The sequence below is a fragment of the Phyllobates terribilis genome, unplaced genomic scaffold, assembly GCF_046119375.1.
Source record: "Phyllobates terribilis strain yellow unplaced genomic scaffold, ASM4611937v1 Scaffold_43__1_contigs__length_10536358, whole genome shotgun sequence".
NCBI lineage: Eukaryota > Metazoa > Chordata > Amphibia > Anura > Dendrobatidae > Phyllobates > Phyllobates terribilis.
In genome coordinates, this window is record NW_027362803.1 from 7783942 (window position 1) to 7811522 (window position 27581).

The 27581-nt window shown below is 44.6% G+C and overlaps 1 protein-coding gene across 1 annotated transcript; it reads left to right on the plus strand.

The window, feature by feature from the left end:
* Positions 1-933: 933 nt before the first annotated feature.
* LOC141191438 (uncharacterized) lies at positions 934-27581 on the plus strand. Its single transcript, XM_073661328.1, has 6 exons — positions 934-1059; positions 13496-13824; positions 19056-19156; positions 19408-19584; positions 21492-21567; positions 23766-27581. Exons 2-6 carry the CDS (start codon positions 13497-13499, stop codon positions 24803-24805), a joined length of 1722 nt encoding a protein of 573 aa, XP_073517429.1. The 5' UTR covers positions 934-1059; position 13496; the 3' UTR covers positions 24806-27581.

Genomic DNA, 27581 nt, shown 5'->3' on the forward strand with positions numbered 1-27581 from the left:
GATGTGTTATTTGAGTGTTCCCTTTATTTTTTTGAGCAGTGTACACACACACTATATACAGTACAGACCAAAAGTTTGGACACACCTTCTCATTTAAAGATTTTTCTGTATTTTCATGACTATGAAAATTGTACATTCACACTGAAGGCATCAAAACTATGAATTAACACATGTGGAATTATATACTTAACAAAAAAGTGTGAAGCAACTGAAAATATGTCTTATATTCTAGGTTCTTCAAAGTAGCCACCTTTTGCTTTGATATCTGCTTTGCACACTCTTGGCATTCTCTTCATGAGCTTCAAGAGGTAGTCACCGGAAATGGTCTTCCAACAATCAACGAAAATCAATCAGCACATACACTGTAGCGCGTTGGGGATGTGAGGCATCCACCATCATTATGGGTAAAGAATTCCTGGCTATGTACCACTCCTCCAGCCATGCTCCATGTGTATGGGGGTGCTCACCGCACATGAGCTTTACTTGCATACCATAATATATGTGCTGATTGATTTTCGTGCCCTCCATTATATCTTGGACTGTGCAGGATGGTTATTATTCTTATACCTTGAGATTGGTTGATAGATTTGCATCTTTAGTCCCTGTGTATCATACTATGCCAGTGATTTTTCTTTTACGACCTATGTATACATACTTGTTTGTTAATTGGTGTATTCCTCTTATTTTAAGCCTTAACTGTGAACCTCGCTTACTACTTATACACACGTCTATGTGTATGGTAAAATATCACTTCGCCGCCCCCTAATGGCTATTTTTTAGATTACGTCTCACATCTGGTATTTTTGAATAATGCAACGTGTTGCCATCATGTGGTCATTATTGGAACTGCAAGGGGAAAGGGATTTGGAGCGCTCAACCTGGCAACTGGAACGCACAGAGCATTCTTCACCGGAAGTACGGGCTAGAAAGGTCAAAACCTGGAACGCAAAACCGGAAGTGGTATGGAATACAAAGAAGGCTTTTTCCGGCCTGTGGAGAGGCGTGTTTGAGTGCGTGCCCCGTCTCTGTGTTCGCTGCTTGTTAATCGCTATTGTACAGGTGAGGGCTGAGTGCAGACCTTATAGACTCTTATGTGTCTGGTTATACGAACAAGGAAGGCAGAAGCTCCGCCGCCCCAGGGTGTGCTGGGATATGTAGTCCGCCTGTGCCCTGAGGCGTTATGGCTGACCGCCTACAATACGTAGGGTTGGATAGAGGTCCTGTCATTGCGTATCAGGAATTGCAATTGTGACCTTGAAAGATGGTTCCCCCTGAAGGCCAAGGACATGGCTCTTGCATGGTGTTAGTGGAGCTTTCTAGTTCTTTGTGACACTGTTTAAAGGCAGGGCTGTGGAGTTGGTAATCCTAACCTCCGACTCCTCTATTTCCATGACACTGACTCCCTCATACACGGCTCATGTTTAAGTGATACATTTACTGTAGCACAGATTCATCTCAGCTAAAAGTCTAGACCCTTAGATCAGGAATAGGACAGACATTTATAGGACATTTCATAACTTTCCCAAATTCTTATGAAAAAAATATTCCACACAAACTGCATTGATCTACTGTACCCAATTTATTATATATTTTAGAAGTCGGTCCATTTTATACCGACACCACCAAAATGGGCTCCAACTCCACAGCCCTGGTTTTTACATATGAGAAATCATAGACGTATGGTTTAGGCCTGAAGCCAAGATTTATGCCTAAATTAGAGCCATTAGAAACTGATGTATCAGATACATTCTTGTCTACTGCAATGCTACACTGCCAAAATGTATGAGATGGGTCCATAGCAGAGAAAGCCTTGTCCTTTCGGTGAGGTGTGGTGTGCGACAGGTGCCAAACAATGGTGTACAACCAATGGCAGCAGATCATGCGACGCTCCCTTTCCCATCATTCCGCTTCTGCGTCTGAGCTCTATGATGTCTCAGTGCAGAGGGCGCGATGACGTCACTACAGCTCGCCCTCTGCCTAGCAGTGCAGCAAGTCAGAAGACAGGAGCAGCGGGGTGAGGTATTTGTTTATTTTTTATGTATGGAGCATTGCATGGGGTCCATTATAATGTACTGACCAATACATGTGGCCAATTATACTATACGAAGCACTGTGTGAAGCCATTATACTGTATGAAACCATTATACTATATGAAGCACTGTGTGAAGCAGTTATACTGTATGGAGCCGTTATACTGTATGAAGCGCTGTGTGAAGCCTTTATACTGTATGAAGTCGTTACTGTATGAAGCGCTGTGTGAAGCAGTTATACTGTATGGAGCCGTTATACTGTATGAAGCACTGTGTGAAGCCTTTATACTGTATGAAGCAGTGTGTGAAGTCGTTACTGTATGAAGCGCTGTGTGAAGCCGTTATACTGTATATGGAGCGCCGTGTGAAGCCATTATACTGTATATGGAGCGCCGTGTGAAGCCGTTATACTGTGTGGAGTGCCACATTTGGGGCCCACTATACTGTGTGGAGTGCCGCATGTGGGGCCCACTATACTGTGTGGAGCGCCGCATGTGGGGCCCACTATACTGTGTGGAGCGCCGCATGTGGGGCCCACTATTCTGTGTGGAGCGCCGCATGTGGGGCCCACTATTCTGTGTGGAGCGCCGCATGTGGGGCCCACTATTCTGTGTGGAGCGCCGCATGTGGGGCCCACTATTCTGTGTGGAGCGCCGCATGTGAGGCCCACTATTCTGTGTGGAGCGCCGCATGTGGGGCCCACTATTCTGTGTGGAGCGCCGCATGTGGGGCCCACTATTCTGTGTGGAGCGCCGCATGTGGGGCCCACTATTCTGTGTGGAGCGCCGCATGTGGGGCCCACTATACTGTGTGGAGCGCCGCATGTGGGGCCCACTATACTGTGTGGAGCGCCGCATGTGGGGCCATAAAAGTGTATGGAGGACTATGCGGTGCCTATAATACTGTATGGAGAACTACACTGTGTTCCAAATTATTATGCAAATAATATTTTCTCAGATTTTCCCAAATTACCTATATGAATTGCAGTCATTGTAATTTTCCAGTCAAATAACTATTAGAGTACAATTGAAAGGTTTTTGTACAAACTGCCTATGATAACAGTATATTTTTAAAAAAATAAACTCAAACTGCACTCAAAACGCATGTTCCAAATTATTATGCACAGCAGAGTTTTCAACCTTTTCATTTTAATAAAGAACAAAAAAATGGTCATTTTTGAAATTATAAGCATTAGCAGGTTACTACAAACTGAAATCAAACAGTTTTCAACTCAAAACTTTATTCTAGGTGATGTTACATTTGCACATAGGACCCCTTGTTCGAAAGGAGCTTCTGAACTCTCTCGTCCATTGAATTTGTCAGGTTTTGGATGGTTTCTGCTTCAATTGTTTTGCATGAGGACAGAATACCCTCCCAGAGCTGTTGCTTAGATGTGAACTGCCTCCCCCATCATAGACACTCCTTTTGATGATGCTCCAGAGGTTCTCAATGGGGTTGAGGTCAGAGGAGCATGGGTGCCACACCATAAGTTTGTCCTCTTTATGCCCATAGCAGCCAGAGATGCAGATGTGTTATGTGCAGCATGAGACAGGGCATTATCATGCATGAAATGATCTCGATGGTCCAGATGGATGGAGTGGAGGATGGCTGGTTGATGGACACCCCATGCAAACACGGCTATGGCACTAACAAGGAGGAGGTGGAGTAATGTTTTGGGCTGTAATCATGGGGAGAGAGATTGTCGGCCCTTTTAGGATCCCTGAAGGGGTAAAGATGAACTCCATAATATATGTTGAGTTTCTCAAACAGCACTTACTTCCATGGTTCAAGAAGAAGAACCGTGCATTCCGCAGCAAGATCATGTTCATGCATGATAATGCCCCGTCTCATGCTGCACATAACACATCTGCATCTCAGGCTGCTATGGGCATAAAAGGGGACAAACTTATGGTGTGGCACCCATGCTCCCCTGACCTCAACCCCATTGAGAACCTCTGGAGCATCATCAAAAGGAGTGTCTATGATGGCGGGAGGCAATTCACATCTAAGCAACAGCTCTGGGAGGGTATTCTGTCCTCATGCAAAACAATTGAAGCAGAAACCATCCAAAACCTGACAAATTCAATGGACGAGAGAGTTCAGAAGCTCCTTTCGAACAAGGGGTCCTATGTGCAAATGTAACATCACCTAGAATAAAGTTTTGAGTTGAAAACTGTTTGATTTCAGTTTGTAATAACCTGCTAATGGTTATAATTTCAAAAATGACCATTTTTTTGTTCTTTATTAAAATGAAAAGGTTGAAAACTCTGCTGTGCATAATAATTTGGAACATGCATTTTGAGTGCAGTTTGAGTTCTTTATTTTTTTAAAAATATACTGTTATCATAGGCAGTTTGTACAAAAACCTTTCAATTGTACTCTAATAGTTATTTGACTGGAAAATTACAATGACTGCAATTCATATAGGTAATTTGGGAAAATCTGAGAAAATATTATTTGCATAATAATTTGGAACACAGTGTATATAGGAGGAAAATGACTTTGTAAGGGCTGCAAAGTTCTGCTGAGATATGCTCTTCTGTGACTCCGCCGAATATTAAGTTTTTTTTCCCCCTTCTCCCATGACATCACCACCTGAGAGAGGGTATCCGCCCACCAAGGACAGAAACCTACTGAATAAAAAGGCGGTACCTCTCTTCCGCATCTGTTTTGGTTCCTGTCATTGATGGAAGCCTCTCTAGGTGCTGCCTTGCATACCTGATCGCGGGGTCTGGAGTCGGGATCCCAGGATCGGTGCGGCCTGGAGGCCGTGAAGAAGCGGCAGATGGGCCCTCTGGTTTCAGCTCCATCTTGCTTGCACCTGGGTCTGCGTGCGGGGGGGGTGCTCTCCCGCATGTGCCGGGTCCTGTGGCCGGGGCTGTGCACGCACGGAGGTCCGTGGCTGAGCGCGCCGGCAGGCCTTCTGGGACTGCGCAGGGTCGCATAGCGCGCCGGAGGCCCGGGTCTCCGCATTTGCGGGGTGCGATTCAGTAATCTGACGCATCCCTGTACGCAAGCGCTCCGGGGGCCGCTGGGTCTGCGCCCACGCAGGAGTTAGAAACCCTGCGGCGAAGCGCGCCAGTTGGCTGTGTAAAAAAAAATTAATTAATTTAAAAAAAATAAAGGAGAAATGGCAGCGTTCTCTATCACCCGGAAGGGGAGGGGGCCCGAAGGGAGTGGAGCCTCCATATACTTTATATGGATGGGAAGCCAGCAAGATGTCGGTGTCTGCATCCCCTTCATTATGATGGAGGAGCCGCAGTCATCTGGGCAGCAGCTGTCACCGCAGCAGCAGGAGGAACAGCAGCAGCCGCCTAAGCAACGTAAGCAGCTCAAGCAGCATGTAAAACAACCTGTCCAGCAACGTCGGGGGTCTTCCCATCATCAGTAATGGGAGCCGTACGAGCGCCGGCAGAACCGGTCAGAAGAAAACCGCTCGCGAGTCTACCTCCGCCAGACGGGATCGTTCATGCGAACGGCAACCACCGTCTCCGGTACCCTAGTCTGAACAGCAGTGTGGGGAGTGATCTTCGTGAAAGTTCACCATAGTAATGTGCTCTTCTGTTTTCTCTTTTCGTTTCTTTCTGTCTTTGGTAGGAACCTAAAAAGAGTAGTTCTAAGAGCAACAATAAGGAGTGTGCGTTATGTAGAGTTAACTTTCCCAGCTCCTACGATAAAAACCTTTGCTGAGGTTGCATCTAAAAGACTATAGCGGAGGAGTCCCCTAGCTTTGCTGTGGACCTGAAAACCTTAATCCATATGGACGTCAGAGATCCCTTAAAAACCTTGACTTCACGTAAGAAGAAAAAGCAGAGACGGGTTACCTCTGACTCAGAGGAATCGGTAGAATCCCGTATAGCAAAAGAATCCTTTTCCTCCTCTGACCTCTCGTCATTGTCTTCATCAGAATCTTCGGATGATGATGGAGGGGGTAGACCATGTTTTTCAGTAGACGATACAGAGAGACTAGTCAAGGCTATTAGAACGACCATGGGTATTGCTGATGCCAAGGCCCCCAGAACGGTTCAGAATATCATGTTCGGGGGGGCTGGATCAGAAGAAGAGACGCACATTCCCAGTCAATGAGAGGATCAAAACTCTTATAGCTAGGGAATGGAAAAAGCCAGAAAGAAAGGGCCAGCTGCCTTCATCTTCTAAGTGGAGGTACCCTTTTGAAGAGAAGGACGCGGCTAAGTGGGACAAAACCCTGAAAATTGATGTGGCCATCTCGAAATCCTCAAAGAGATCCACACTACCATTTGAGGATTTGGGGGCCCTCAAGGATCTGCTCGATTAAAAAAGCAGAGTCTTTTCTAAAACAGACCTGAGAGTCCTCAGCGGGGGCTCTGAAACTGGCAGTGGCGGCCACCTGCACCGCCAGGTCAATGATGCAATTAGACGACCAGATTAAGGGGAACGTCCCTAGGGAAAATATTCTGTCGGGTGCTCCTCTTATGCAGGGGGCGGCTGCGTTTCTTGCAGATGCATCGGCAGATTCAGTTAGGCTGGCTGCCAGATCAGCTAACCTTTCCAATGCAGCCCGTAGGGCGTTATGGCTCAAGAGCTAGCCAGGGGATGTGCAGTCTAAATCAAAACTCTGCTCAATCCCATGTGAAGGGGACTTTCTTTTCGGGAAAACCTTAGATGACATCTTGGATAAGGCCGCAGACAAGAAACATGGTTTTCCTAGTGTATCTGTCCCCAGTTATAAGACCTCCTTTCGGAAAAGGAAATATAATCAGAGTAAATCTTCCAGACACCAAAGTAGTTGGAGAGACAAGAAGCCGAATAATAGAGGCTTCATGTTCGAGGGTCCATCCTCCAAGAGTAAAAAAGCCCCTAAGTGACGGACCTCCCCAGGTAGGAGGAAGGTTGTCCCACTTCCTTCCCGCCTGGGAGATCTCATCCAGTGCTTGGATTTTGGGTATAATCGGGAGGGGGATGAGATTGGAGTTCAAAACCATTCCCAGAGACACCGTCAGGATTTTAGCCCCCAGAGGCCTGAGAGAGCAAATAGCCCTACAGCAGGAAGAACTCACTCTGGTAGAGAAGGGTTTTTTGATAGAAACTCCAATACCCGAGCAAGGGAGAGGGTTTTATTCAACTCTCTTCCTAATAAAGAAGCCGGATGGCTCCTTCAGAACCATTGTCAACTTGAAGAAGCTAAACGACCACTTAACTTACAGACCATTCAAGATGGAGTCGATAAGATTGGCCATAAAGATGTTGTTCCCCGGGTGTTATATGTGCATCCTCGATTTGAAGGACGCCTACTACCATGTCTCAATCTATCCAGGACATCAACAATATCTGAGGGTAGCTGTACATAGCGACAAGCATATAAAGCATTTTAGGTTTACAGCTCTTCCCTTTGGCATCTCCATGGCTCCGAGGGTTTTCACAAAGATTATCCTGGAAGTCACGGCACATCTAAGGGAGAAGGATATTCTAGTCATCCCTTACCTGGACAACTTTTTGGGGGTGGGCAGATCAAAAGAACTCTGCGCACTGGCTCTGGCGGAGGTCACAGCCAGTCTAAATGGATTGGGATGGATTCTAAATTTAGGAAAATTGAAACTAGAACCGAGGAAGGTTCAGTCCTTTTTGGGTCTCATTCTAGACTCAGAGAACCAGACTTGTCTTCTGCCAGAGGACAAGGAATTGAAGATCAATTCCCTCGTCTCACGCATAATCAGGAATCCATCCATGACCCTGAGAAGTGCAATGTCTCTACTGGATACGATGACATCCTGTATCCCAGCAGTACAGAGGGCCCAGTTTCATTCCAGACATCTACAGCAGGAGATCCTGACAGCAGACAAGCAGCTTAGAGGTCACCTGGACGGAAGAATTTCTCTTTCGAGTTCGGTAATCAGCTTGCTGGATTGGTGGATGAATCCAGAAAATCTATCTCTAGGGGTTTCTTGGTCATTCCAGGTAACATATACGATTACAACAGACGCAAGCGCAGAAGGCTGGGGAGCTCACTTGAGAGACCATTCAATTCAGGGACTCTGGTCGAACAGCGAGACGGGTCTCTCTTCCAACGTGAGGGAGCTGTTGGCAGTCAGAAACACAGTAGTAGAGTTCAGTTCTCATCTTCAGGGTCAGCACATCCGGATAATGTCGGACAACCGAACAACAGTCACCTATATCAATCGTCAGGGGGGAACAAGATCGCTTCCTCTGATGTTAGTGACAAAACAGATCCTTCATTTTGTGGAGAATCATCTATTTACGCTCTCGGCGCTGCATATAAGAGGAGAGGAGAACGTAAGAGACGATTTTCTAAGTCGTCACGTTTTGAAACAAGGGGAATGGCAATTGAATCCAGCGATATTCCAGCAGATTGTTTACCGATGGGGGCAACCTCAAATAGATCTGTTTGTGAACAAACGCAATCGGAAAACCGAAATCTTTTGCTCCTTTAATCCAAAGGAGAAGCCATTTGCTGTAGACGCGCTGCGAATTCCCAGGAACTTTACCCTGGCCTATGCATTTTCCCCTCTAATGCTGATTCCTACTATCCCGAGGAAGAGCCGAGGCGAGGGTTATATTGATCGCCCCATTTTGGCCCAAGAGACCATGGTTCACATGGATGAAGAGGATGTCCCAATCAGAAACATGGGTCCTTCCAGACACCCCAGATCTCCTCAGGCAGGGCCCAGTCTTCCATCCCCAGACATCGGGCCTGCATTTGACGGCCTGGATTTTGAAAGGTCACTACTAACACAAAAGGGTTTTTCCCCAGGTCTAGTCGCCACTCTACTGGCAAGTAGAAAACTGATAACTACTAGGATCTATGGGAGAACTTGGGCTAAATTTCTATCTACCTCGGGGCAGTCCGCTAAAGGTATTGTTCCTATTGGGGCCATCCTGGAGTTCCTTCAGAAGGGCTTAATCATGGGGTTAGCCACCAGTACTCTTAAGGTACAAATGTCAGCTCTGGGGGCACTATATAATTGCGATTTGGCAGCAAATAAATGGATCACTAGATTCTCTAGAGCTTGCAATAGATCTAGACCTATTCCTACTCCAAGGATGCCTCCATGGGACCTTAATCTGGTTCTGGAGGCGCTAACCAAGCCTCCCTTTGAGCCCTTAGAGAAGGTTTCAGAGAAAGTTCTCACCTTTAAGACAGTCATGCTAGTAGCACTAACGTCAGCCCGTAGGGTTAGTGATCTGCACTCCCTATCAGTAAATCATCCGTTCACGCAGGTCTCTACGGACAGAGTAACTTTAAGACCAGACCCAGCCTATCTTCCAAAAGTAGCCTCCAAAGTCCACAGGACACAAGAAATTACTCTCCCTTCCTTCTATCCTGACCATAGAAATTCGGAGGAACAAAGGCTTCACACTCTAAGAGGGTATTAGTCCAGTACTTGGAGGTGACGAAAGCCTGGAGGAAAAGTGACCCTTTATTAATCTCATTCCAGGGTGCTAGGAAAGGGCTTAAAGTTACGAGGGGACCATAGCTAGATGGGTCAGGGACACCATTGGTTTAGCGTAGTCTTATAGCAATCTGCCAGTTCCAGATAACATGGAGGCCCATTCCACCAAGGCCGTAGCTGCTTCCTGGGCTGAGAAGGTGGATGTGTCCATCGACATCATATGTAAGGCACCAGTTTAGTCATCTCCCTCTAGATTCTACAAGCATTACCTTCTTGACCTTTCCTCTTCTACTGATCTGTCCTTTGGGAGGAAGGTGTTTGAAGCGGTGATCCCTCCCTCTGGTGTTTGATATCTCTAAATCTCTCAGGTGGTGCTGTCATGAGAGAAGGGGAAAAGATCCTAGTTACTTACCGGTAACTGCATTTTACAGAGCCCATGACTGCACCCTATTAATTCCCTTTCCTTTATCACTTATGGTGTGCACTACTATGGGTGTTTTACAAAGAAATGTTTTGGTGGTAGTTGTGTACTAACATATTTTTTGGAGGCCCTCTCATGCTCTGAAACTAAAACTGATGCGGAAGAGAAGTACCGCCTTTTTATTCAGTAGGTTCCTGTCCTTGGTGGGCGGATACCCTCTCTCAGATGGTGCTGTCATTGGCTCTGTAAAATCCGGTTACCGGTAAGTAACTAGGATCTTTTTTGGGAGGGGAGCCAAAATAGAATTTCTGCTATGAGGTCTTATGATTTCTATATACGCGCCTGGTGCCAACAACGGCTGCTTTGGAGCTTATAAGGTCACTCAACCAAGGGCTGCTTCAGACTTCTGAGCACGGACTGCAATGCAAAAACTGGCCATGACTCTCCTGACCCAAGCGTCCCTCTCATAGACATATATAAAGTAGTATCGATTGGGAGAGCCACAGCCGGTCTGTACTTGGACAAATCTTGCACAGACGTCTGAAGCAACCCTTGGTTGAGTCATAGATCATATTGACTGTCGCATACAACCCAATCACTGAGGACTGCACAGTGCTGCTTCATTGTGCTCCAGTGCAGGCGTTCATGTACAAGAACACTATCATCAATTTGGTTCATTGTAATCGGAGGTCACAAAAGGATAGAAATTGCTACTATGCTGTCCATATTTCATGTTCTGACATCCAGCTTGATTCCAGTGAGTGGGTCCGGATATCTGTGCTGTCTGGTCATCACCTCTGCACATAGGAAGGCTCCTGACTTTGTAGCACATTGATGGTTATAGCACATGTGGCTCTAAAGATCAGTTTTTGCAGAGCTAAATCAAAGAGCCAAAAATGTAATAATGAGATTGGTATTTAATCATTTACAATATTTTGTAGGAAAAAATGGCAGTGCCATGAGAAGAAGGTAGCACTTCAGTCTATCATACAGTTATATGAAAAAGTTTGGGCACCCCTATTAATCTTAAGCTTAATGTTTTATAAAAATTGGTGTTTTTGCAACAGCTATTTCAGTTTGATATATGTAATAACTGTTGGACACAGTAATGTTTCTGCCTTGAAATGAGGTTTATTGTACTAACAGAAAATGTGCAATCTGCATTCAAACAAAATTTGACTGGTGCATAAGTATGGGCACCCTTATCATTTTCATATTTTAAATACTCCTACCTACTTTTTACTGACTTACTAAAGCACTGTTTTTTGGTTTTGTAACCTCATTGAGCTTTGAACTTCATAGCCAGGTGTATGCAATCATGAGAAAAGCTACTTAAAGTGGCCACTTGCAAGTTCTCCTGTTTGAATCTCCTCTGAAGAGTGGCATCATGGGCTCCTCAAAACAACTGTCAAATGATCTGAAAACAAAGATTATTCAACATAGTTGTTCAGGGGAAGGATACAAAAAGCTGTCTTAGAGATTTAACCTGTCAGTTTCCACTGTGAGGAACATAGTAAGGAAATGGAAGAACACAGGGACAGTTCTTGTTAAGGCCAGAAGTGGCAGGCCAAGAAAAACATCAGAAAGGCAGAGAAGAAGAATGGTGAGATCAGTCAAGGACAATCCTCAAACCACCTCCAGAGAGCTGCAGCATCAACTTGCTGCAGATGGTGTCACTGTGCATCGGTCAACTATGCAACGCACTTTGCACAAGGAGAAGCTGTATGGGAGAGTGATGCGAAAGAAGCCGTTTCTGCAAGCACGCCACAAACAGAGTTGGCTGAGGTATGCAAAAGCACATTTGGAGAAGCCAATTTCTTTTTGGAAGAAGGTCCTGTGGACTGATGAAACCAAGATTGAGTTGTTTGGTCATACAAAAAGGCGTTATGCATGGCGTAAAAAAAAAACACAGCATTCCAAGAAAAACAATTGCTACCCACAGTAAAATTTGGTGGAGGTTCCATCATGCTTTGGGGCTGTGTGGCCAATGCCGGCACCGGGAATCTTGATAAAGTTGAGGGACGCATGGATTCCACTCAGTATCAGCAGATTCTTGACAATAATGTTCAAGAATCAGTGATCAAGTTGAAGTTACGCAGGGGATGGATCTTTCAGCAAGACAATGATCCAAAACACCGCTCCAAATCTACTCAGGCATTCATGCAGAGGAACAATTACAATGTTCTGGAATGGCCATCCCAGTCCCCAGACCTGAATATCATTGAACATCTGTGGGATCATTTGAAGAGGGCTGTCCATGCTCGGCGACCATCAAACTTAACTGAACTGGAATTGTTTTGTAAAGAGGAATGGTCAAAAATACCTTCATCCAGCATCCAGGAAATCATTAAAAGCTACAGGAAGCGACTAGAGGCTGTTATTTTTGCAAAAGGAGGATCTACTAAATATTAATGTCACTTTTCTGGTGAGGTGCCCATACTTATGCACCTGTCAAATTTTGTTTGAATGCAGATTGCACATTTTCTGTACAATAAACCTCATTTCAAGGCAGAAACATTACTGTGTCCAACAGTTACTACATATATCAAACTGAAATAGCTGTTGCAAAAACATTAAGCTTAAGATTAATAGGGGTGCCCAAACATTTTCATATAACTGTATATCATCCTCTACTGGAACATGCCTCTTTAGATTTGAAAATCTAAAATCTGCCCTATGAGAGCTGAACGGGTGCTGATCAGTATGATGGGACTGACCATATACAGTCAGTGAATAGACACGTGGCATTATATATAACAATACAATGGGTTAGCTGTATGAATGCAACAGTCAGCGTGAGATCAATGCAGATCCAGACGAACAAGATAAAAACCACCAGATCCTTTAATTAACCACTCCGCAGCCAATTTTGACTTTTCTGCTTTAATTTTTTTCTACATTTCCATAAGCCATGACTTTATATTTCCTTCATCAAAGCTGTATGAGGGTTTACTTTTTGTAATATGGAATGACTCCATTCATTTTCCTATACAATGTCCTGGAAACCAGAAATAAAATTCTAAGTGTGAAGAAATTTCAAATTTGTCTTTTCAGTTTAATTTTTACAGAATTAATTACATGGTAAAAATGTAGGGGCGGTGATTGGGACTTTTGTTTTTAAAATATTTTCAACAACTTTTTTTTTTGCTTTTTACTTTATTTGTAGTCTTTCATTTTGATCGCTTGTTCTATATACTGCAATACATCTACTTAAATACTGCTGACGGAGAACTAAAAAAAAAAAAAAAAACATAAAAAATAAACAGATATAGAATATCAGAATATAAAACTATTTAACCCATACAGTAAATCTGTAAAGTTGAAATGCTCTAATTACCATTTTTCAGTCATAAAATACAAATGGAAATGCGAGGGGAGGTGTGGGGAGGGATCTGATTTCACCGCACTTAGAATTTTTTTTCCACTTTCCAGCACATTGTGTGGTAAAGTTATTGGTGTTATTCAAAAGTACAACTCGTCCCACAAAAATCAAGCCCTCCTATGGCTATATTTAGAACTCCTAAAAATACTTTTATGGCTTTAGGAATTAGGGGAGGAAAAAATGAAAGTACAGAGAAGCCATCTATCTGATGAGCTGGCAAAACTCTTGCATTGTTTCTCTAATAATGAGTGCTTGCCCTTTACTTCTGTAGGATGCCATCCTGTATTGTTAAAGGATGTTCCTTCAGCTGGAAGAAGAAGAATCCCGCCATCACGATCCATGCCTTCCCAAGGAGCAGGGAGATGATCAAGGCATGGCTAATGCAGACTGGCCAAGACTTTGGAGACATTGATGCTTTTACTGATAAAGTATTTGAAGGGAAAAAGACTGATGCATTTCGCATATGCTCTCAGCATTTTACTCCAGATTCCTATACGAACGAGGGAATGAGGAAGAGCCTCAAGAAGGACGCTCTCCCAACAATTTTTAACTGTACTGTACAGGCAAACACTACTGTGAAGAAGATGCAGAAAAAAAAAGGTATTTGCTGCTTGTCACTTACCAAGCATTAGAGGCTGGATTGGGGTGCAGTTGGGTGGACAGAACGGAGAATATTTCTCTGGTCTGGCTTCAGGCTTTTGTTCATGTTTGTCAGACCCTTAAATGATGTGCAGCTTACATCAGAGGTGAACGTAGGTTGTCGTGCACCTGGGCAAATATTCAGTTTGGTGCCCCCCCTCCTATGCACAGCTCAAGAGTAAAGCCAGGTGGTCCACAACACCTTTATTAATTGACTGTTGGGCTGCTTTCACACGTGGTGGCTTTGTTGTAATTTTTCTGCATGAAAGGACCGCAATATTTTTGCAATACCTTGGAGAAAAAAAAATGGAAAAATGATATATCAAACACAATGTGGCTGCAATGTGTTAACAATGAATATAGCCTTATACAGAGGTTTGATTTTGCAGGAAAGCAACAGCAAAACCGCGCAACCATTACAATCTGTTTTGTTAGTAACATAGTTGTTCTCCTGTGTTAAGAGGTGGCAGCCCATGCAGTAGTCAGATGGGTTACAGCTCCACCATAGGCGTGACACCACCTCTCCCTCTGATCTTTCCTTCAATCATTTACTGTGACAATCCCCTAAGCCACATGACCACCCTTGCCCGACACAGAGTGGGTGGTGGCTGCTGCAGAAATCAGTTGAGCCCTTTTTCCATACAGTCCTTATGCGCAATTTTTTTTCTGCTACGGATAATGACGCATTTGGACTCTGGTGCTTTGTCTGAGGAGGGTGCATGAGCATCACACACAAGAAACCATCAGGAAGTATCGGAGGCTTTGGCAGGGCTTTGAAGTAGAGATGAGCAGATCAAGCAAAAATAAATTTTGCGCAAATTTTCATGGGAAATTCATTTCTCAGAGAAGTTATTCTCTATGAGCAGCCAGTGGCTGACATTTGGCTAAATCCGCACGGAAGCTAATTAGAAAAAGTCCGCATTTTGGTGTATGCAGATTTTTTTAGTCAAATTCAAGTAAAATTGATTTTCACTTCAATTTATTCACCCATCTCTACTTAGCATCTTTTCCAGAAGTCCTGGAGGTTTCCATTTTTTTCAGGATCCCGCAAAAGCTTGGATATTTGGCATTTAAGATTATAAATAAATATGCACATTACACACTTAGGCTTTGTGCCCACGATACAGAAATGCTCCGGATTTTTTCCTGAGCATTTCTGCATCTCCCTGGCAGAAAAAAACGCATGTGGATTGTACATGTGGATTGTACACGCGGATTGTACATGCGTTTTTCCTGCCAGGGAAATGCGGATGTGAAGCGTTCTTCACATGCATTTCCGCAAGCGATTTTAGCATCACTTGTAAAGTGCTTGACAACTTGGTCATCCTATATAAATCCATGCAACCGGCATATATAGTGTGACCGAAAGAATGGTAAAAAATAACTAATAAATATATACTTACCTTCTGATGGCCCCCGGTCTCAATAGCGATCGGTTCTGGCTTGCCGGCAGATCACGATCGTCTGAAAGGACCTGCCATGACGTCATATAGTCATGTGATGGGTCACGCGACTGCTGGCGTCGGCGGTCACGTGACCTGTCACATGACTAAATGACGTCATGGTAGGTCCTTTCAGACGATCGTGATCTGCCGGCAAGCCAGAACCGATCCCTATTGAGACTGGGGGCTATCAGAAGGTAAGTATATTTCTTTCTTATATTTATTTTTTATTTTATTCTTTTTTTTTTTTTTTTTTTTTTACAGGTACCATAGTACCCGGGTTTGGATGAGAGTCTCCTCTTCTCCAAACCTGGGTACCATCCGCACATTGAATCGCATGAAATTTGCATGTGCTTATCTAGTGATGCGGATGTCACGCTGTCCAATGCAAGTCAATGGCGACAATTACGCTGTGCGTCAGCAAAATTAATGGACATGCTACGGATTTTTCCGCAATGATAATCCGCAGCGGAAATTTCCGCAGCATGTGCTCAGCACATGCGGATTATCATTGGGGATCATGGGACACATATTACCAAGCATTTTTTAAGCATTTTCGCTGTGGAAATTCCGCGGCAAAAACGCTTGAAAAACGCATAGTGGGCATGCAGCCTAATACATATACGGATCATGTATATACATTAAACAGTCGTGTGCAGTTTTATGTACATATACACAAAAGTAGTGTACAGCCACATAAAGGGTATTTTCCATCTTGGGAGAAATTGAGTAATCACGGGTTACATTTTTTTCTTATTACCTCTCGTAGAAAAGAAAAGTTTTCAGCTAAATCTATATAATATTTTAACAAATGCAATTTTTCATTTTTACAGGTCAGTGTTAAAGAAATCTGTGAAACAGTTCTGGGGTAAAAATGTTCACTACATACATAGATGAACTCCTTGAGACTCTAGTTTCCAAAATGGGGTCACTTCTGGGGGTTTCTCATATATTGGTACCTCTCTATGACTCTGAAAAAAATGTTATACTGTGAAAGAAAATCAATCCAGCTAAATATACCCTCAAAGCCAAATGTCACTCCTTCACTTCTGAACCATGTCGTACGTCCAATCAGTAGAGTAAGACAAGCTATAGTAGGGGTGAGCAATTAATTTTCCCATGGGGACACATGAGAGACCTTGACTGTTGTGGAAGGCTGAACCCATGGGCTAAAATTAATTCTGCTCAATTTTTACATACTACATTTATTTTATATTAATAATTTTATGATTTAATATTGAGCACAATTAAGTATGCTGTCACCCCACTATATACTGTATGACCCCGCTCACAGCTTCCATATATACCGTAAGAGCCCCCACACAGCCACCTACATACAGTATGAGTCTCCAGATAACCACATATATATATATATATATAGTATGAGCCCCCACATAACCACATATATATAGTATAAGCCCCCACATAGCCTCTCTATATACAATATGAGCAGCCACATAACCTCTCTATATAAAATAAGCCCCAACATAGCCCCCTATATACAATGAGCCCCAACATAGCCCCCTATATACAATATGAGCCCCAACATTGCCTCCCTATATACAGTATGAGCCCCAACATAGCCCCCTATATACAATATGAGCCCCAACATTGCCTCCCTATATACAGTATGAGCCCACATATAGCCTCCTCCTATATATAATATGAGCCCCTACTTGGCCCCCCTATATACAGTATGAGCCCCAACATAGCCCCTATATACAGTATGAGCCCACATATAGCCTCCTCCTATATACAGTATGAGCCCCAACATAGCACCCCCCCTATATACAGTATGAGCCCACATATAGCCTCCTATATACTTGCAAATGTCCCATAACCCATATGGAAAGAAAAAACACAAGCTTCGCTCCCGTTTTCCCGGCTCTGTTCTCCGGTGTACTGACTCTCTCCACACAGCAGATGCGTTGAAGTGGTGTCATCGCGTCTGTTGGCTCAGTCGCACACACTGATTGGTGCCCATGGATGTCACGCTTACTTTGTCATCCATGTGCAGTGCACTTGTGTGGGACGTATTGACGTCCACGCTGCCGGAAAAAAACCCAGACATGTTCACGTGTGGGTCACATGGACACATGGTCTGTGTTAACACACAGACATGTGTGCAGCCCCATAGATTATAAATGGTGTACGTGTGTAAGTGTCTTCCGTACCTGTGAAGGGGGTCTAAGAGACAGGATTATAATGACATATAGCACCTCTCTAACCGCTGATAGCACAAGATCCATCAATCACAATAGGTGATGTAACAGCAGACCCCATTTCCCCCTCCCTTCACAGCAACCATTGCACATGCTCATTACACACTTAAAGGGAATCGGTCACTCCCAGGGACGCTTTGACGCTGTTACTATGGGCATACAGGGGATAGCATTGTCAAAATAGTCCTACCTGTATGCATCATAGCTTCTGTCTTGTTGTGGAGAAATAGACTTTTAATCATTTACGTTAATGATTTCTTCCAGGCGCCGGAATCCCGTGCCTGCAGTTGCGCGATTACACAGTACCTTTTCCGCCTTACTATGGGCATTGGCTTAATTGTTCTTCTGCACAGGCAGGTGCCGCTGACTCACCAGCACCTGCACAGATGAACAGTGAAGACACTGCTATGGAGAAGGGTGGAAAAGGTAAGTATAGTCGTGCTACTGCTGGGATTCCGGCTCGACAGCTGCATGTCACATGGCACTGTGACGTGCCGGGGAAGGGGATGGTACACAAATTAACACCGGAGGCAGTTTTTTTTCCAGGCGCCGCACGTTCCGGAGCCTGGAAGAAATCATTAACATAAATGATTAAAAGTCTATTTCTCAACAACAAGACAGAAGTTGTGAGGCATACAGGTAGGACTATTTTAACAATGCTATCACCTATATGCCCATAGTAATAGCTTCAAAGCGTCCCTGGGAGTGACCGATTTCCTTTAAGTACAAAAGATAGGATCAGTGTCCATTGTGGATATTCACATGTGGTTCCCAGAAACAATAGGAACTTAGAGTCTAAAGCCCCCGTCACACTAAGCGAGATCACTGCTGAGTCACAAGTTTTGTGACGCAACAGTGACCTCAGTAGCGATCTCGCTATGTTTGACACTTAGCAGCGACCAGGCCCCTGCTGTGAGATCGCTGGTCGTGTCGGAATGGTCTGGACATTTCTTTGATCGTTGAGGCCCCGCTGGGTAGCATGCATCGGTGTGGTTGACACCTTCCAACGACCTTGTTGGCGACTCAGACACAGAGACACATAGGCGTGCATCGTTATACAGATCATTACGGGTCGCCGTATCGTTGCTGCGTCGTTGGGAAGATCTGGCTGTTTGCCATCTAACTAGCGACCACATAGCGACGCAGCAACGATCCCTGACAGGTCGTATCTTTGTCGGGATCGCTGCAGCGTCGCTAAGTGTGACGGGGCCTTTAAACATTTACATACATACATTTAACACGAAAACCTGATTTAAACAATAGGTTATTTTCTGATAATAACTCCTCTCTAATCCCTTGCCAACAGATGACACAGTGATACGCCATATGCTATTCTAAACACCAATTGACGTCTGCAGTCGCGGAGTGCCAATGGGATGCTGTGACAGCCAGGGGTCTGCTGTAAATTGCCCTGGCTCCCAGAGGCGCAAAATGTTAAAAGAAAAAAAAACAACACAACACACACAAAATCTGCAAGTGAAAGGGTTGGCATACTGAGTGTGAGCTAACAACACTATTCATTTTGTAGAACGTCCTCCTCGCCCCAAGAGTGCAAAGAAGATCAGAAATCGAATGACCCAGAGGATATTAAATATCACCCTGGAGATCATATACTTGCTGACTGGAGAGGTGAGTGAATCTGGGAATGACGTCACATTGTACTCTAATAATAAGGCAGGGGGTCTTGCTTTCTCTGTATTTGGTTGGGCAGTTTTGAAATCCACTTGGAGCCTCACCCACTATTGTATAAAATGAATTCTACTGATTTTAAGGTTTATCAATATTTTCTGCATACATTTACAATGTAAGGTGGGCTGGCCCAATCAATGTGAAAGATGTTGTACTTAGTTGGTGATAATGTTTTCATTTTTCCTACCAAGGATTACACTGTGGTGAAGTCTCGTAAACGCGCTAAAATGAGGGAATTGGGAGAATTGGATAGGCCCCAAACCCCAACAGCAATGACACCACCTCATCCCTGCCACAGCAATGAGGAAAATAGTGATCGCCGGATTCTAGAACTTGCCTACAAGATTATCCAATTGCTGAATGGAGAGGTGAGCACGGTAGGGATTGCTGGAGCATTATGTAACGGGTCTGGGAGGCGGAACCTCTGAGCTACTATACAAGGGGGCGGTCCTTGTAAGGGAGCGGGTGGCGACCAGGGAAGACGGGCAGGAAGTCACAGAAGGTGACCGGGACAGTCTCTGAGTGAACGGGCTGGAGGTCACGGCAAGTGACCGGGGCAGTCTCTGGATGAACGGGGCTGATGGTCACGGCAAGTGACCGGGGCAGTCTCTGAATGAACGGGCAGATGGTCACGGCAAGTGACCGGGGCAGTCTCTGAATGAACGGGCAGATGGTCACAGCAAGTGACCGGGGCAGTCTCTGAATGAACGGGCTGATGGTCACGGCAAGTGACCGGGGCAGTCTCTGAATGAATGGGCAGATGGTCACGGCAAGTGACCGGGGCAGTCTCTAGGTAAAGGGTTGGTACGACCTGTGGCGGCTGATGATAGACGTGAGCTCCCAGGTGAGCAGGCGAGAGTCTCTGGATGAACGGGTGGTCACAGCATGTGACGGCGGAGCCTCCAGGAAGACCAACAGACAGGCGGCAGATGAGCGCTCCCAGGTGAGCGGGCAGAAGTCTCTGGACAGGCGGGTGGTCACAGCACGTGACGGCAGAGCCTCCAGGTAGGCTAGCAGACAGGCAGCAGATGAGCGCTCCCAGGTGAGCGGGCAGGAGTCACTGGACAGGCAGGTGGTGACTGCACGTGACGGCGGAGCCTCCAGGTAGGCTAGCAGACAGGTAGCAGATGTGCGCTCCCAGGTGAGCGGGCAAGCTGGTCCATAGACAGACTGACAGGAGTTGGAAGGCAGACCGTCGGACCTCAGGCAAGCAGGCAGGTGGCTGATGTGCGCTCCCAGGTGAGCGGGCAGGCTGGTCCTTAGACAGACTGACAGGAGTAGTAAGGCATGTGAAAAGAAAGGGCGCATGTGTAGACTCACAGGGCTATTTGCTTAATTTAAAAAGTGCCAGTACACTCACCTGTGAAGGTTGTGTACGTCTACACAACCAAGATTAAGCGTGTAATTAATGAGGCTCCGGGTCACCTCTATTTGTAGTACCGTCCTGTCGGTGTTTGCCTCGCAACTCCGTGCTCCTCAAGTGGTCACACGATCCTGCTGGACCAGATACCACGTCACCGCAGGTCCTCAGTAGTTTAACCCGGTGGTTGGATACCGCAGGTCCTCAAACATCCAAATAGACCAGGCCGCTCCTGCCGCTTTAGCTCCGCATGGAGATATCTCACAAGTAAACAATGGTGCAGCGGTCTCAGGGAGCGCCAAAGGTTACCCCACCTGATGAAGACGGCTTAGACCGTTGAAACGCGTTGTGGCAGTGGTATTGGAGGAAGAATAAAAGTCGGTTGACATCTACTAAATTGTCCAGTATTCCTTTGGCGCTCCCTGAGACAGGAGTAGTAAGGCAGACCGTCGGACCTCAGACTAGCAGGCAGGTAGCAGATAATCAGGCAGGAATAAGACAGCAAGCTGGCAGGTATCTGGCAGGTAACTGGCAACGGGACCTGAGGGCTGAAGCAGAGTAGTGAACAGTGCAACAACATTGCTCGGGCACCTCCATTTTGGAGGAGGTGCCTTATATATGGTGAAGTCCTCCGGCCATTGGCCGGGGACTCCTTAGGACGGCGCGCGCGGCCCCTTTAAGAGGGAGGGAGAGCGCGCGCGCCCTAAGCACAGGGGCCGGGAAGGAGCGCGCGCTGCCAGCAGAGCGGGAGGAGGACGCCGGGCACGGAGCAGAGAGGTGAGGGGAACAGCGTCCCTGCCTAGCAGAGGGCAGGGACGCCGGCGCTACACATTATACATTGGCAATGTCTTATCCATGGCTGGCTGGTTCATAGTGTTGGGTTCTGGTAACATTGTACTATCCTTGTTTTTCTAGGAGGGAGACTATTTAGAAGGACACCATGACTTTTATGCGGACATGTTGAGTAATGAGCAGTCATTTAGATCACATGGTAAGAATTATTGCATATAACCTCTGACCTGTGAGAAGCCTTGCCCATTATATTATTAGTAGTGTTTGGCAGATCAATATGCCGGTCTCTGGCCCATTGGCCGGGTCTGTGCTCTGTGACCGCCGGATGGACGCTCTGCAAATCTCTTGCCTTTCAGAATCCCCAACGTGGCTTTTGATTAGCCTGGCTGGTGTGACCTCATCTGTCCATCACGCCACAACGATGATGCTACACCACCCTGGCTAATCAAAAGCCATGGTGGGAATCCCTGAAGGGAAGATATTCTTGAGCCTAATGTTCATCAGGCAGAGACTACTGACCTCTCTGATGGACCAGATTCCCGCAAAAAAAAATCCAGTCTCAGTGTGTCCTCCTTTATGCCATTATACACACCCATACTGATTTTGCAATTGTGAACGCCTCGATAGACTTCAGTCAGATTTTTAGTTTATTCCTCATCCTTTGACATTATTTTCCCAAGGAAATCTATTTTTAGAAAGTATAAATCTACACAATTTCCCTGATGTAGCTGATAAATGATTTATTTTGGACTGTATTGTATGCCCTAGATGGGCTTAAGCCCTCTGTACACATTGAGCTAGTGTCATGAAAACCTTCCAATATCGGAGTGATGGCTTTTGGCTGAGTGCTTGTGACAGCTATTCCATGTGTTTGGCCAACTTTATATCTGTGCTACAGCTGCTTACATTATCCTTTGTTAATGGGGGATGGTGGCCCAAAGCCGTGATGTATTTCATGTACACTCCACCGTATGTAAAAGTATCCTAAAAGGAGAGGAAAATAAATCATGATAGCAATATCGATTTTCACATTCCCAGTGAAAGTTAAAGAGGATCTAACGTTTGCCATTAACTAAAGTCATACTCTACAGTCAAGTATACCAGGGTCTTTTTATGTGAACACAGGACCCTGCCTCAACCTATGCTCCTGCTTCTAACATTCCATGTAGCCCAAGTTCTCGACTTAATAACCGGTTTCTTTCCTTGTATATCATAACTGTAAAAAAAGACATGGACCGCACATCCAAATACTATACAGTGATCTAATATTAACATTTTGATCAAAATGTATAAAGCCCACTTCACCTCATTGCGAGCCTCTCAGTGGGCAGCCCTTAACAAGACAGGTGTGTTGAGAAGACTATCATCACCATGACACTGGATCAGGAAGGGGAAGCGACCCAGGTGCCCAATGGATGCCTCTGGGCACAAGTCCACCTATTTTGATCTTAACTTTTTGTTTGAGGCCACATGAATGGTGAGGTGTTTTTTTTTTTTTTTTTAGATCTGTACACTTGGTGTTGGTGCTGTATTGTGCTCATTGTTGTTGTGGTTCTGTGTCTGTGGGGTGGTGTTTACCTGACGACATGGGTGCTGTGGGGCACCTGGATCACTACTCATCCTGGTATGGTGTCATGGTGGCAGTGGTCGCCATGCGGCACTATGACTGTCAGGTTAGGGACCCACTGAGAGGTTCCCTGTGTCAAGTCAGTGGACTTTAATCATTCTAATCAAGATGTTAACCAAGAACCTCGTGTTTATTTTTGCAAATTTTGCTTGGCCACAGTGGATCAATGTATAATTTTTGGATGTACAATCCTTGTCTTTGTATACAGTTATGTTATTTTCCTTCCTTGATGTCTCCTTGAGTTGGGTTGTCCCAAGTATGGAAAAGAATAGTCTGATTTTCAGCTTCAAGAAATATCACTCCTGTTAATGGGCTTGCGTGTTCCTGCAGTTATCCTCCATTGAAATTATTGGGTTGAAGCTTCAATACCAAGCACACCCCATAAACAAGAGTCAACATAAGGGCAGTTCTGTGTCTCCTTCAAGAGACCTGCTAAGTATGGAGTCTCGCAGTGATTGCTCCATGGGCCAACGGGTACAATTTTGCTCTCTTGCAGAGCGAAATAAACCATGAATATGTTGCAAAGACTCCTTTAAAGGGATGGGCATTGACTTATTGGGTAGCTGTCTCTCCTAGATGGTACTTGCGAGTTAGTTTCTTCATTCTGTGAGAGAGTTAGTTTGCATACATAGACAAGAGTGGCACTGTTTCTATAGGCAGAAAAATCAGCTCTTTTCTCTTATCTTAGCTACTAAATAACAGTTTTGCAGTAACCGTTGAAAAACTTGTTATCAATCATTTGATGGTTATAATTATTTTCCTTTCTGCAGATATAGATGAGCATGGCCTTGTTATATATACGTCTGACAGCAAGGAAGACTCCATGCTATATGAAGAAGGAACTCTCATGGACACCGCAATTTATACTCCTGATGGTCATCATTCATATATATCAACACATGATAAGGATGAATGCATCTCACAAGAAGAAGAGGAGGAGGAAGAAGAACTTACAGACACTGATATTACATGTACTCTAGTTAAGGAGGAACCCCAATCATGTGATGAGGAAACTCTCATCGACAAAGATGTCTGGGAATTTACTGATCATAGGCAACAAGATTCATCCTCTCCTGTTCAGGATGAAGAAACCTTGCATGACAAAAGCAACATATCGGGTAACAGTGCTTTTGCACCTATTTGTCATGGACAACAGGATTTATCTACTGATGTTGAAAAGCGACCATCAAATCAACTCCTACCAAAAGCATTTAGTCGTATCAAGAATGAATCCATCTCATGTAAGGATGGACATCATAAAGCTCTTTCAAAGGAAAAAGTTCATGACCCTGATGGTGAGATTGAATACAGACTTGTTCGTATTAAAGAGGATTCAAGCTCTGAGGTTGACAATACTTCCACTGAAGAGTTACTGGAAGACAATACTGTTACTGTAAATCTCATCCAGCAGGAAAAAAACATAATTCCTGTAACCCACTCTCCTAATGATGCAATAAAGAGCTCTAAATGTGTCGGATGTCAGAAACACTTCACCACCAAGACAGATCTTCAGACACATCAGACAATCCATAAAACATTTCAGAAGAGCATTTGTCCCGAATGTGGGAAGACTTTTCTGTGCACTTCAGCTCTTATCACACACCGGCAGTGTCACAGCGAAGAAAAACCTTTCTTATGTACGGTTTGTGGCAAATCGTTTGGACAGCTGTCACAGCTTAAAACACATGAGCGCATACATACAGATGAGAGGCCCTTCTCTTGTTCAGTCTGCGGAAAATCCTTTAGGTGCAGGTCCCACTTGATATCACATGCAAGAATTCACAAGGAAGACATTGTATCTGTAGTGTAAAAAGTGTCCGGTGTGTTTTTGTTTTGTTTTCCACGTCAAGGCTGTAAAGTTAAACTTCATCTATTATTTTGTTTACTGGTGGACTGGTTAACGTCCTGGCAATATTGCTTTATCATTCACCATTACTTGTAGACAAAAACCTAACCCTCTGGTGGTTGTCATTTCTTATCCTACACATACGAGGGGCGTTCATTAAACATTTCCCCTGACCCACTTCTATTTATCTCAGGACGCTGAAACTTCACATGTGTAATGATATAAGTCTCTATAGGTTATGTGCCAATTTGCAAGTCAGAACTGATAACGGTCTTGATTTTACTGGTGCTGAAGTGGTGTAAGGTTTGATAATGGACCCAGTGGATTACAGAGCAGTTCCTTTACTTGAAAGGCAGCACACCAAAGGAGATGTTCGGTGAGAAGAAAGAGGTTTATGGTGATGATTCCTCATCATATCATGTAGTCAAGAACTGGCATCATCAATTGAAATGTGGTCGGACTTTGGTGCAAACAGCTCCAATTCCAGGGCGACCCCATTCTGCTATTGATGAACACACCATCCAGCAAGTGGAGGTAGCCATTTTGGAAAATTGCAGCGTAACCCTTCTCCACCTAGCCCAAAATGTCAAGATTAGTGTGGGGTCCATAGAAAAAAAATCATCAAAGACCATCTTCACATGCATAAGGTATCCGCTCGCTGGGTTCCCGGGCTGCTCACACCTTTCCAGAAGCAGGAACGAGTTGAATGCTCTCAGGCTCTATTGACTGATGTGCCATGGAAACCAGGAGGACTTTTTCAACAGACTGATCACACAGGATGAAAGCTGGGTCCATCACTATGATCCTGAAACTGAAGTCCAGTCGATGCAATAGAAGCATCATGACTCTCCGCCTCCAAAGAAGGCATGTGCCCAACCTTTGGAAGGCATGGTCATGCACACAGTATTTTGGGACCAGCACAGAGTAATATTGGTGGATTTCCTAGCAAAGGGTACCATGCTCACTGGGGCATACTATGCTTCACTGCTGCGGAAATTGCGGGAGGCCATCAAAACCAAGAGATGTGGCATGCTCACCAAAGGTGTCCACCTTCTGCAAGACAATGCACAAGTTCACACCTCACATGTTGCCCAAATGAAAGCATGCTCCTGTGGCTTTGAAATTCTACTGCATTCCCCTTATTCACCCTACTTCGCACCATTGGACTTCCGCCTCTTTCAAAAAATGAAGTTATTTTTGAAGGGCAAGTATTTTCCAGATGATGAGACTCTGATTTCCGAAGTCACAACGTGGCTTTTGGAGCAACCTGTCGACTTCTACAAGTGAGGTGTTGACAGTTGCTTAAAGAGATGGGAGAAGTGTATGTCCCTAGGTGGCACCTATGTAGAGAAGGACTAATAACTGTGCCAACTTTCATTGCTCTCAGTCCACAGGAAGTGGGTCTGGGGAAATCTTTAATGAACGCCCCTCGTAACTAAGAGGGCAGAGAATAAAGTACAATCTGCTGAGGCAAAAAATGTTAATGATGCTTGTTGAAATTACTCGTTCTAAACATTTTTTATTTCAGTACCTATGAAATAAGCTTGTTTTAACTGGATAATTTGCCAATTGATAGGTTGTAACTGCCATTGTTTCATAGGAGTTCACAGTGAAATGATATTATTAAAGATAACACAGGACTACAAAAAAATTTTTTTCAGGTGCCTAGGTTTTTTGAATGGATTTATGGTATTTTGAGGGTGCTGAACTCAAGCATCACCTTATTTTTGCTGAATTAGTTCTAGTTTTAGAGATAATTCATCCATGAAAATAATGCATTCCCCCAATACGACTTGTGTGTGTGATAACAAATGCAATAGCTTTTGGTCTTTTGAAACTTTAACAGTGTTTTAGGTATTGAAATATCCCATACAATTATTTTGTGTTTCAATTTGTAGACTTACAATGCTTCAAAAGCGACTTTTTGAATCCAGAATTCTACTTTAATTATTAAATAGCTCAGAAACTAGAGCCAATCTGGCAAAACCGAAGTCATATTCTTAATCGGCACCATAAACTTAATATAAAACAGTTCAGTCATTGTTGGCACCAAAATCACTGTATACCAGTGTAATAATACTGTTATCTGGATAACACCCTATTGCGCTTATCTTGTTTCCGTAGCCACTCTGCTATTAAAGAGTAGCTCCAACTAAGGCTGTGTGCCCACAATGCGTTTTTGGTGCGTATTTGCAGCGCGTAAACGCTCCAGAAACGCATTGCATACCTTATCCCATGACTTCCTATAACATTCTGCAAGTTCTGTGCACATGGTCCGTATTTTTTCTGCACAGATTTTACTCGCAGAAAAAATACGGACATGACCAATTCTTGTGCGTTTCTGCATTCGTATTTGCCTATACAATGCATTGGAAAAACGCATGCAAATACGCGTCAAATACGCATGTAAAAAACGCATGCGTTTTTCTGCCAAGGAGATGCAGAAATGCTCAGGAAAATTTCTGCTTCATTTCTGCATCGTGGGCACTAAGCCTAAAGGCCCCGTCACACTAAGCGATGCAGCAGCGATTCCGACAACGATACGACCTGTCAGGGATCGTTGCTGCATCGCTAATAAATCGCTGGTGAGCTGTCAAACAGGCAGGCTCACCAGCGATGAGGGGAGCAGCGATATCGTGGAAAGAATCGTTCCACAATGTCCTGCTCCCGTTCCCAGCCTGCTGCTTAAGCAGGAGCAGGCTGGTAACTATGGTAAATATCGGGTTACTAAGTGCGCGTG